At 43.4% G+C, this 12500-nt stretch overlaps 2 protein-coding genes across 2 annotated transcripts in view; both read left to right on the forward strand.

The window, feature by feature from the left end:
- The window catches only part of stag3 (STAG3 cohesin complex component), a gene marked incomplete at both ends in the record, with an annotated part of 29592 nt that extends 27831 nt beyond the window's left edge, over window positions 1-1761 (forward strand). The window contains 2 exons of the mRNA XM_080843556.1: window positions 444-684; window positions 1668-1761. Of these exons, the coding sequence (XP_080699682.1) occupies window positions 444-684; window positions 1668-1761 (335 nt within the window). The remainder of the gene's footprint in view (window positions 1-443; window positions 685-1667) is intronic.
- A 3744-nt stretch (window positions 1762-5505) lies between these two features.
- pigg (phosphatidylinositol glycan anchor biosynthesis class G (EMM blood group)) overlaps window positions 5506-12500 on the forward strand; it is a gene marked incomplete at its 3' end in the record, with an annotated part of 103990 nt that continues 96995 nt past the window's right edge. Inside the window, 1 exon segment of the mRNA XM_080843629.1 lies at window positions 5506-5613. Within this exon segment, the coding sequence (XP_080699755.1) occupies window positions 5521-5613 (93 nt within the window). The 5' untranslated portion in view covers window positions 5506-5520.

The raw sequence follows: 12500 nt of genomic DNA on the forward strand, positions 1-12500 counted from the left end.
TTCACTCAAACCGTAACGTTAGCCTACTACACTTCTTTTTTTTTTAACAACGCGTTAATCGCGCAATAAAAAAATTAACGCTGTTAAAATGGGTTTGCGTTAACGCCGTTTACGCGTTAAACTGACAGCACTAATAAAGTTTAATAAAAGTAGATTATTTGCTCCCAAACTACAGAATGATATTTGTTTTGCAGGAGAACAGCAAGATATAACCTATGTTTTACATAATCAAGCAAAAGATTGGAGGTTCTTAAACATCGCACATTTTTGTGGAAGCGAGCACAAGTGGGACTGCAAAATCCATTAAAATCCATTATTCTTCTGTCTGTCTGTCTGTCTGTCTGTCTGTCTGTCTGTCTGTCTGTCTGTCTGTCTGTCTGTCTGTCTGTCTTTCTGTCTGTGTGTGTGTGTGTGTGTGTGTGTGTGTGTGTGTGTGTGTGTAGGTTCAGTAAGAAGCACTACGGAGAGCTCCCTGCTGGGCGACAGCAGCATCAGCCAGCTGCCCACCCCCACGCTGACGTCCACGGTGCAGAGGAGGGGGGCAGGGGTGCTGAGGGCGCTCCAGGCTCCAGGACACGCCCCTGCCTCTACCTCCACCTCTGCCTTTGCCTCTGCCTCTGCCTCTGCCGGCTCCATCAGGGCCAGCGGCTCAGAGGGGGAGTCTGAGGAGGAGTTTGAGGAGAGGTACACACACGCACACACACACAGACACACACACACAGTCTCTCTCTCACGTATCCACACACACACACACACACACAGTCTCTCCCTCTCTCTCTCTCTCACGTACACACACACACACACACACACACACAAACACACACACAGTCTCTCTTTCTCTCAAGCACACGCACACGCACACACACACACAGACACACACACACACACACACACACACACACAGTCTCTCTCTCTCGCTTCAAAATCTATTCTCATCAGTATCTGAATCAGATGCAGATGGTGTCCTTGTTGCATTGGGAGGCTTTCTCATCCTTGCTAGCCTCCCATGAAACATTTTTGGTGCCTACAACAAAGCTGTTGTTAGTCTCGCTGCCGGCTGAAGCGTGTGGCAGACATTGGGAGCAAAACATTGACTGACTAGCCTACTTTCATCGCAAACTAGCCTGTCGCGGAACTTCCCGCTGTCGCCTCTTCTCCAGTTCTCATTATAAAATCTCCTTTTAACTTTTGCTTTGTGAACTTGGAGTTGTCTCCTCTTGTGATGGCCCACTGACATCAGCCGCTCTCTTTACACCCGTGATGTTACGCCACATTGTTGTTAAAATAGTCCGTCAGATAAAACTCCTCGACTTTGTGAATGAATGAACGATTGCATGATAAGGAAGCGCTCTCCGTCTTTGAATTTCACAGCCAATCAAATTGGCGCTCAGTGACTTGAACCTTACTGTAATTGGTAATTGGTCGAAATGCAGGAGGAGCCATAGCTAACATAGACTTTACTAACGTAGCTTTACCTGACGATCTCTCTCTCTCTCTCTGTCTGCCTCTGCCTTTGTCTCTGTCTCTCTCTCTCTCTCTCTCTCTCTCTCTCTCTCTCTCTCTCTCTCTCTGTCTCTGTCTCTCTCTGTCTCTCTCTCTCTCTCTCTCTCTCTGTCTCTCTCCCTCTCTCTCTCTGTCTCTCTCTCTGTCTCTCTCTCTCTCTGTAGTTCCCTGTTACGTAAGGCTGTGTCCAGCAGGAGGCGCCAGGCAAACGGCTCCAACTCCCTATCTGGTGACATCAGCTCTCAGCTGGATCTGTGAGTCTGCGTCAGTCTGACTGCCCTTCAGCGTCAGAAACACACACACACACACACACACACACACACACACACAGAGTTACTCATACGCAGACGCACACCTGTACACTCCCAGAGCCTCAGGAGCTCTCATTCTCTGGCTCTTCTCCTTTCCCCATGATGCCACCCACTCACACAATCTTATTCTCAGTCTTTCTTTCTCTATCTCTCTCTCCCTCTCTCGCTCTCACTCTCTCTCACTCTCCATCTCTTTCATAAACACACACACCCACTCACACAATCTTATTCTCAGTCATCTCTCTCTCTCTCTCTCTCTCTCCATCTATCTCTCTCATAAACCCACACACCCACTCACACAATCTTATTCTCAGTCTTTCTCTCCATCTCTCTTTCTTTCTTTCTCTCTCCCTCGCTCTCATAAACACACACACCCACTCACACAATTTTATTCTCAGTCTTTCTCTCCATCTCTCTCTCTCATACACACACACACCTTCTCACTGTCTTTCTTTCTCTCTCTCTCTCATACACTCACAACCACTGGCACACACACACACACACACACACTCACACACATTCTCATTGTCTTCCTCATCTCTCTCTGTTTCACTCACACACACACTCACTCACTCACTCACTCACACACACACACACACACACACACACACACACACACACATACACACACACACACACACACACACACACACACTCGTTCACACTCATTCTCACTGTCTTTCTCTCCATCTCTCTCTCTCTCTCTCTCACACACTCTCTCCCTCACACACACACAGCCCCCTCTTTAACTTGTAAGATCCATCTAATGTTTTGAAAGGCTGATTATTGGTTAATATGGCATAAATGATGAATGTAAATAATGGCGTTGTATTTTCAAAGAAACCTAGATTTCATTTAGCAACACATCAAGATAATTTCTCAGTGAAATGACAGCCTAGACCTGTATGAAATCTCTCTATCTTACCCAACCCCCCAAGGCTTAGTTTGATTGAAGAAGACAATGATGAGGATGAGGAACAGGAGCCGGAGGAGGAGGAGGAGGAGGAAGAGGAGGTACAGGAGCCGGAGGAGGTGGAGGAGGAGGAGGAGGAAGAGGAGATACAGGAGCCGGAGGAGGTGGAGGAGGAGGAGGAGGAAGAGGAGATACAGGAGCCGGAGGAGGTGGAGGAGGAGGAGGAGGAAGAGGAGATAGAAGAGTTTGAGGAGGACTCAGATGACGGCACGTCCGTGGCACTGGTAAGAAAAAATAATCAGACCAGAATGTTGGAGGTGATACTATGTGGAGGTCCAAGGGATTGATTCCGTTGAATTTCTATTGAGTAGACATGAATGTTTTGGTTAAAGATCATACCAGCCATGCTTGGTTCAATTGAACAGACAAAACAACCCATGAATCCCTGATGCTACAGCTGGGCTTTACCCCCAACATGATCTAAACTTCAATAAACTTCCTCTGTGTATGTCCTTACCCGAATATGATCTTAACTTCACTGATCTCTGTGTATGTCCTTAACCCCAACATGATCTTAACTTCACTGATCCTCCTGTGTATGTTCTTAACCCCAACATGATCTTAACTTCACTGATCCTCCTCTGTGTATGTCCTTACCCAAACATGATCTTAACTTCACTGATCTCTGTGTATGTCCTTACCCCAACATGATCTTAACTTCACTGATCTCTGTGTATGTCCTTACCCAAACATGATCTTAACTTCACTGATCCTCCTGTGTATGTCATTACCCAAACATGATCTTAACTTCACTGATCCTCCTCTGTGTATGTCCTTACCCAAACATGATCTTAACTTCACTGATCCTCCTCTGTGTATGTCCTTACCCCAAACATGATCTTAACTTCACTGATCTCTGTTTATGTCCTTAACCCAAACATGATCTTAACTTCACTGATCCTCCTCTGTGTATGTCCTTACCCCAAACATGATCTTAACTTCACTGATCTCTGTTATGTCCTTGACCCAAACATGATCTTAACTTCACTGATCTCTGAGTATGTCCTTACCCTAACATGATCTTAACTTCACTTATGCTTCTCTGTGTATGTCCTTACCCAAACATGATCTTAACTTCACTGATCCTCCTCTGTGTATGTCCTTGTCCTCTCATCCCAACCCCCAGCCCTCCAATCGATACTCCAATCACTCCTCCTTGTGCCCTTCCATACTAGAGGACCTCTTTGACTGAGGCCAGAGGAAATCCAAACAGAGATGGAGTTACACCAAATAAACTAATTCAAATGTAAACCGAATGTTCAGAATGGTTTGTTCCATTATTTGATATTAATTCATCCAATGTTTATCCTATATTTATACTTATTTATCTGTTATTGATTAAATTACGTTTTCATATTATTACTATGTTTCATTATTGAACAGCGAATTTGACTGTGTAACTCTGTTATGAGTTTTCAATAAATATTACTTTTGAGTGCAAATTCTTTGACTGCTGTGTTCGTGATTCAACAGATTGTTTCACAATGGGAAGGACGATTACACGATAGATTAGGCAAAAAGGGACTAGATGTGTCTTCACCAGTAGATGTCGCTAAGACATTCGCGAAGAAGGACGACCTGCGCCATCAATTTTAACCCTGCTTGCTACCCTTAGTTCGAAACAACACGGAAGTAATAGCACCTGTTCTAATTTCAATTCAAGCATCTAGTTAACAACATTTCGTATATTTTGCTCGTTGCTTTTAAATCAAACGTTTGTACTAACAGAGTTGTCCGAGTAACAAAAGTCGGACAGCTCGGCAATAAAAAAAAAATCGCTTTTTACTGGCTATCTTGATGCCGTTGCTAGTTTCTGACGTTGCTGTGGAGGGGATTAAGTTTAATGCTAGATCAATGTAACGCATCTTTGGGAAGAAATTGTTTATTTTTTTTTCCATAAGCATAGCACTGGTAAATTGTATGTCATAGATTTGCGGTTGCTGTCAATCGTCGTGGCATACATGTATCTAGGAATAGGATATTGCAACGTAGTTAAGGCAACACAATAGCTGGTTGTGAAGAACTGTCAAATGAGAAAGCTAACGTTAGCTAGCTAAGCTTTCAAATTCCATTGGCTTTGTGAGCTAGATTGTCTAGCAAGGAGCTTTAGCCGCCACAATGAGAGTGAGTTCGTCTGTTTTTGCGTCATTTTGCCTCATATTGGAGCTATTCGGCCTTGCCCTTTTCTTAAGAGGGTTTTTCCCTGTTCCTGTCAAGTCATCTTTTTCATCGAAGAGTAAACTTTCTGACCTGCCGGCTGAGCCTTTGGCAGGTAGGTATCAACCTGCTTTGCATCGGTGACGTGCACATAGGCTGAATGAGTTGTGAGCATAGGGTGTGAGCACTCCTAGAGAAGTGTCTTTTTAGGGGCCATGTGGCGTTTTTTTTTATGTTAACGTGAATTGTAAAGAAATCACATTATAAGTTACCCCCATGATGTAAATAAATAACAAAGAGTAACACAAGATACTTTCATGTAACTTGTTTGATGACAATAAAGCTGTAAAACCATATTTACATATTATATGTGTTATTACAAACTGGTTAACACAATGAAACTAGTCATGAGCGAATTTCTCAAAAATCTTTTCGTCAACTGAACTAATTTATTTTCGTTTAGGGAGTGGGCCCAACTCTTCCAAAGTCCCCCCGCCTCTGTTTAAACGGGTGGTAATAGTACTGATCGATGCACTCCGAGAGGATTTTATATTTGGACCCACTGGAAAAAACTACATGCCATACACAAGGCATCTGGTGGAGCGAGGGTCAACCCACAGTTTTGTGGCCAAGGCTAGACCGCCCACTGTCACAATGCCGAGGATCAAGGTGAGTTTTGGTCTTTCCCATTCATGCCTTCGGCTCTGGCCAGACTTTCTGTCCAGTACCATTCAGTAAAACCATTGAATGAAACAGAGTTTACTAAACGTACCAGCAGGTGGCGATATAGGCTCAGGCGTAGTCTTAAAAAAAAAGAAGCTCATGATGCAGTGCCTTCTCACTGCAGAGATCTCTCTGTTGTTTTTACAAAACAGACACGCCTCGACCAACTAACCCACATCTTAGCACTTAATGAATCAGAGACTTGCCGACCGGGTGTTTTCAGTTCCTGTATTGTTTCCACATAATATGGCATCTGAAAATGAACCATGAACAAACAAACACAACATTTGTTTCTGTAATACAACACAAATTATTACACAAATTAGGAAACTAAACACCATTAGCTGTTACATCTTTGGTGTTCAGAGGCAATGCCGTGACTGAAATAACGCACTGAGAACTGAAAGTGTAGTCAGAAGGTAGGAGGGAAAGATCATTAAGCTGATGGAACAGTCAGGTTGCAGCCTACACGATGAAGCTGTGCAATTGCATAGCATCACAACATTTGCCTCCTTGACTGAAATCTAATTTAGTCTAAACTCTAATCATGACATCATGCTGAAATCTTTCAACAGGTAAACTGGTTGAAAAAGTCAAAAGTGGATGAAAGTCTATTTTTTGCCTTGTCAGTCACATCCCTTAGGGGGTGTATAGGAATATGATTGTGTGCAGTTTATGCCTTTGTCAGAGGTGAAATTGGTGTCTATTTTTGCTGCCTTGTGAAGTGCGGGTCAAAGAACAGACATTTCTTTTCCCTTTCTTTCTGTTCTTTTACCTCATTTTATGGGTCAACACACTCAATTTTTTTCCATGTTTTCAGAGAAAATGGCGCATGGCAAAAAGTTAGACAGCCAAATTCAATAGTTGGTGAATGTTCACTGTAGAAAATGCAAGACAAAATACAAAATCTGATGAAAAGGTTTTAGCTCCGTGTTGGGTATGTACTGCTGTCTCCATTCCCTACATCACTGTCTGAGTCTTTTGGGGAAGCGGGGGGGGGGGGGGGGTGTCAGTTGGCCACTTGTCTCAGCAAGCTCTTAATTCATTTCTCCAGCAAGTCTTCAGTTCCACCGCGTGTGATGAACACAGTGCGTTATTTCCCATGAAAGCTGAAGACCACCACCGCAGCACCCCAAGGCAATAACTGCAGTCCCTGAGGCTCTGCGAGACTTTGGACTGAGTGATTGAAAAGAGCCTTTGTCCACCATTTGTTCTGATAAAGGGGACAGTTTGTTGTGATGGTCCAAGTGGTACACCATCCCCTCTGTTTGAGTACTGCAAAGCTGGTGTGAATAGATCAACACATTTAGCTCTTTTACAAAAAATCATGTTGACTATATGGGTGTTGATTTGTATTTAGTATTATTGTTTAGTATTAGCTTGTTTAGTATTTAGTATTAGCTTGTTTAGTGTTTAGTATTAGCTTGTTTAGTGTTTAGTATTAGCTTGTTTAGTATTTAGTATTAGCTTGTTTAGTGTTTAGTATTAGCTTGTTTAGTATTTAGTATTAGCTTGTTTAGTGTTTAGTATTAGCTTGTTTAGTATTTAGTATTAGCTTGTTTAGTGTTTAGTATTAGCTTGTTTAGTGTTTAGTATTAGCTTGTTTAGTGTTTAGTATTAGCTTGTTTAGTGTTTAGTATTAGCTTGTTTAGTGTTTAGTATTAGCTTGTTTAGTGTTTAGTATTAGCTTGTTTAGTGTTTAGTATTAGCTTGTTTAGTGTTTAGTATTAGCTTGTTTAGTATTTAGTATTAGCTTGTTTAGTGTTTAGTATTAGCTTGTTTAGTGTTTAGTATTAGCTTGTTTAGTATTTAGTATTAGCTTGTTTAGTGTTTAGTATTAGCTTGTTTAGTGTTTAGTATTAGCTTGTTTAGTATTTAGTATTAGCTTGTTTAGTGTTTAGTATTAGCTTGTTTAGTGTTTAGTATTAGCTTGTTTAGTATTTAGTATTAGCTTGTTTAGTGTTTAGTATTAGCTTGTTTAGTGTTTAGTATTAGCTTGTTTAGTATTTAGTATTAGCTTGTTTAGTGTTTAGTATTAGCTTGTTTAGTGTTTAGTATTAGCTTGTTTAGTATTTAGTATTAGCTTGTTTAGTGTTTAGTATTAGCTTGTTTAGTGTTTAGTATTAGCTTGTTTAGTGTTTAGTATTAGCTTGTTTAGTATTTAGTATTAGCTTGTTTAGTATTTCTTTTCTCGATTTGCCTTGAGGAATGTAGTTTTATCTGCCATCTCCTCCTTCGGTTTCCTCCTGTCAAACATTCTGTTGCGGACTGAACCATGGGATGTGTCATAATAATAATAGGCTTATTATGTGGATGTATGTCATTTTAATAATAGGACATGATTGAAGGGAGAGAGAACTGCAAGAGGGTCAGATCGTGACGGTCTGTCAAGGAAGGGAAAAAAGCACCCAGTGTAGATCAATAGAGAAGAGAACATGAGGATGGGTGTTTTAATAGAGAGGAGAACATGAGGATGGGTGTTTTAATAGAGAGGAGAACATGAGGATGGGTGTTTTAATAGAGAGGAGAACATGAGGATGGGTGTTTTAATAGAGAGGAGAACATGAGGATGGGTGTTTTAATAGAGAGGAGAACATGAGGATGGGTGTTTTTATAGAGAGGAGAACATGAGGATGGGTGTTTTAATAGATAGGAGAACATGAGGATGGGTGTTTTAATAGAGAGGAGAACATGAGGATGGGTGTTTTAATAGAGAGGAGAACATGAGGATGGGTGTTTTAATAGAGAGGAGATCATGAGGATGGGTGTTTTAATAGAGAGGAGAACATGACGATGGGTGTTTTTATAGAGAGGAGAACATGAGGATGGGTGTTTTTATAGAGAGGAGAACATGAGGATGGGTGTTTTAATAGAGAGGAGAACATGAGGATGGGTGTTTTAATAGAGAGGAGAACATGAGGATGGGTGTTTTAATAGAGAGGAGAACATGAGGATGGGTGTTTTAATAGAGAGGAGAACATGAGGATGGGTGTTTTAATAGAGAAGAGAACATGAGGATGGGTGTTTTAATAGAGAGGAGAACATGAGGATGGGTGTTTTAATAGAGAGGAGAACATGAGGATGGGTGTTTTAATAGAGAGGAGAACATGAGGATGGGTGTTTTAATAGAGAGGAGAACATGAGGATGGGTGTTTTTATAGAGAGATCATGAGGATGGGTGTTTTAATAGAGAGGAGAACATGAGGATGGGTGTTTTAATAGAGAGGAGAACATGAGGATGGGTGTTTTAATAGAGAGGAGAACATGAGGATGGGTGTTTTAATAGAGAGGAGAACATGAGGATGGGTGTTTTAATAGAGAGGAGAACATGAGGATGGGTGTTTTAATAGAGAGGAGAACACGAGGATGGGTGTTTTAATAGAGAGGAGAACACGAGGATGGGTGTTTTCTACCCTTCCTTCTGCCTGCCTTTGTTTCCTCAGTGCTTGTTTCATGGGATCAGCTGTCTGTCTCTTTCACTGAGGCTAATGAAGACCTAGTGATGGAAAAGTCTGGGCAGAAACTCAAGTTGTTTAGGAGATGCTTGGATCACAGGGCCCTGATTTCATTGATAGGCAACTGGCAACGAACAAAGCGATGGGCAAAGTTGGCTGTGCTATGAACTAAAGCTAATTTAATAACTGCGCAAAGTAATTTTGCTAATTTAATACCATGAGCTAGGTCCTAATGGCAAACAGGGGTGGGTCAGTGCAATGCTCCCACGCACCACACGATAGATTTAGATGATACGCGGCGGACTTTTGCTTGTTGCTTATTGCTTATTGCTTCGCTTGTTGTTGCCCCTCAATGAAACGATGGCCTATAGTCTTAGGAGAGCTTCTACACCTTGCAGTTGCTATGGTTTTAGAATAACAGTGTCGAGGCAATTTAATGTTGCTGCCAAAAAATGTTGCTTTTCTAGATGAGCTTCCCCTCATCAGATCCTCCACTGCCTCTCCGCTCTCCTTGGTTTGTCTGTCTGTCGGTCTGTCTGTCTGTCTGTCTGTCTGTCTGTCTGTCTGTCTGTCTGTCTGTCTGTCTGTCGGTGGGTCGGTCTGTGGGTCGGTGGGTCGGTCTGTCTGTCTGTCTGTCTGTCTGTCTGTCTGTCTGTCTGTCAGGATTTGTGTGTAGCCCTATTTCATTTTTTTCCGTGCCTTTGCATCCCAGGTGATTACCCAGTAGCCTATTACACGTGTGGGCGGTCATGCACTCTCAGGGGGAATTGTTGGCGAAGGCAGCCGCGTCGGGGAAAACAGGAAAAGGGTTCGGAAGCGTGGAGCCACTAGGAGTCAAAGAAAGTAGGGTGTCTGAAAGGCGAAGCTCTCTCAACCACCATTGGCTGGCTGTGGTGTTCTCACCAAATCCGTCCTCTGTTCCAAGCATAACTGGGGTGGTGGATTTTGACAGGTGTCCATTTTTAGCATAACCCAAGCCAACCCCCCTGAGCACACACACACACACACACACAAATACACACACACATGCACACACACATGCACACACGCACATGCACACACATGCACACACACACATGCACACACGCACATGCACACACATGCACACACACACACACACACACACACACACACACACACCTGCACACACACACACCTGCACACACATGCACACGCACACATGCACACAGACACACACACATGCTCACACACACACACACACATGCACACACACACACACATGCACACACACACACACTCTCACACACACACACACACATGCACACACACACATGCACACACATGCACAAACATACACGCACAGACACACACACTGTCCGTCTCATTAATCCCATCCTCACGCACCAGTGCAGGCTGAGCTGCTATCAGGTGTCACAGGTTTCACCAGACGTGCCAAGAGTCAGGAGTCAGGCTCATGTCATCTTTGAGTCATTCTCTCCTGTTTTCTTTCCGCCCTCTGACATTCTCTCATTCTGTCTCTATTCTCTCACTCTCCAGCCTCCCTCTGCTCTTCTCCACTCTCTTCTATCTCTCTCATTCTCTCTCTCTCTCTCTCTCTCTCTCTCTCATTCTCTCTCATTCTCTCTCACATTCTCTCTCGCTATCATTCTCATCCTCTTCCTCCGAGTGTTAATAACATCCGCATATTATATATATATATTTATATGCTCAGATTCGTGGAAAGTTATGCAAAAATATGGGATACCTGTCGAGCAAATGCTCATCTAAAATGATTGCAGTTTGGAGATGGTATTCAGACTTCTAATAGTTGATATTCATGTATGGAGTGAGGTGGCATAGGAGGTAGTTGTATTGATTTCCCAATAGATTTTCCATTTAATGCATCCCTGCAAATAACCATTCGTGGACACTATTGAATATTTGAATATCTAAAATGGTTATTATGCACATCCCTACTCTTGCGTGTTTCCTCTACTCTCACTATTTTTTCCCCAACTTACCTCCCCCTCTCACTTCTCTTCTCTTCTCTTCATCCCTCTGTCTTTCTCTCCTTGTCTGTCTTGATTTGTTGTTGATGTTGTTTGCTGACAGCTGTTAGACATGACTGAGAAACGGCGTGAGTGATGGCCACTGTCTGCCCTGTCAGCCGCGCTCTGAATGAAGATGCCCGACAGCCGCAGCATGCGTGAAGCCTCAGAGCGTCGGATAAGATCCCCCGTCAGATCCAGGGGCTTTGGCCGTGCCGTAGATTTAAATCACCGCGGTGCCCCGCTCCGCTCCGCGACCCTCCACCCTCCTCCTCCCCCCCTGCACCCGTGCTCCCGGGCTCTCATTTTGTGCGTCGCACACTGTGACGTGACGTGACTCCCACTCCGCCAGGGTCAGTGCGCGCGTCATCCAGCTGCACAGCGAGGAGGTGGCCAGCCTGTCTGCCCTCTCTGTCTGATGCCACAGGATGGGATCGGAGTGTCTAATGGGGAATGTTAACACACCCGTAGACTGTGACATGGAGACTGCGCTGCCCCTACTGTTGTCACGCGGTGAGATTTGAACACAGGGCGGAGGGTTAGAGTGTCTGAAGGGGAACGTTATCACACCCGTAGACTGTGACATGGAGACTGTGCTGCAGGGTGATCATGTCATGGCCCTAACTATTGTCACGCATTGTTTGAACACGGCGGAGCGAAGTGTCCTCTGTACAGGGGAGTGTTAACACACTGTGTGCACAAGACCGTGCTTCAGATGATCATGTCCTGGGGTCATGTACAAAACCTTCTGTAGAATTCATACTAAAACATAGTGTACGCACCAGGCACCTTTTCTTTGTACATCCTGATAAATGAGAGTTTGAGCGCACAAGCACCACCCTCTCTCCTTGCTCATTTGCACTCATTGTAATACGCTAATGAATATAAATATGTCTAGGCTACCCCCAGGTTTTAGATTGAGATAAAATGACAAACGCAAGCAGCAAATCACCCAAAAAAGGAAGTTGCAGCAAATGCGAGCTGGAAGTGGAAGTGGCTCTTATCCGATGGACAGGCAAGAAAACGTATTTAGTTTGGCATTTTGTCAGCTGGCATTAAAAGAAAACAGTTGGAGTGGCAGAGTGTGTATATGTGCAGTAGCTATAAATGTGGTGGGGTCAGAGAAACGCACACAATAATCAGTGGCCAGTGGGAGTTGGCATGAGGGTTTAGGAGCCACGTATTTAACCGGGGAACCACAAAACCATAAAAATAACAACTGCTCGAATAAATAAAAATATTCCGACATCAAATTAATTGTGTCCCAAGAAGCAGCCTGTCACCTTAGGATAAATGAATTATGAGCTGATCCAGGCCACCTTGGATCACCCCTGCATGTTGATAAGACGAGAATGCTTTCGACTAACAA

This window comes from Sprattus sprattus, assembly GCF_963457725.1.
Source record: "Sprattus sprattus genome assembly, chromosome: 8".
Lineage (NCBI taxonomy): Eukaryota > Metazoa > Chordata > Actinopteri > Clupeiformes > Clupeidae > Sprattus > Sprattus sprattus.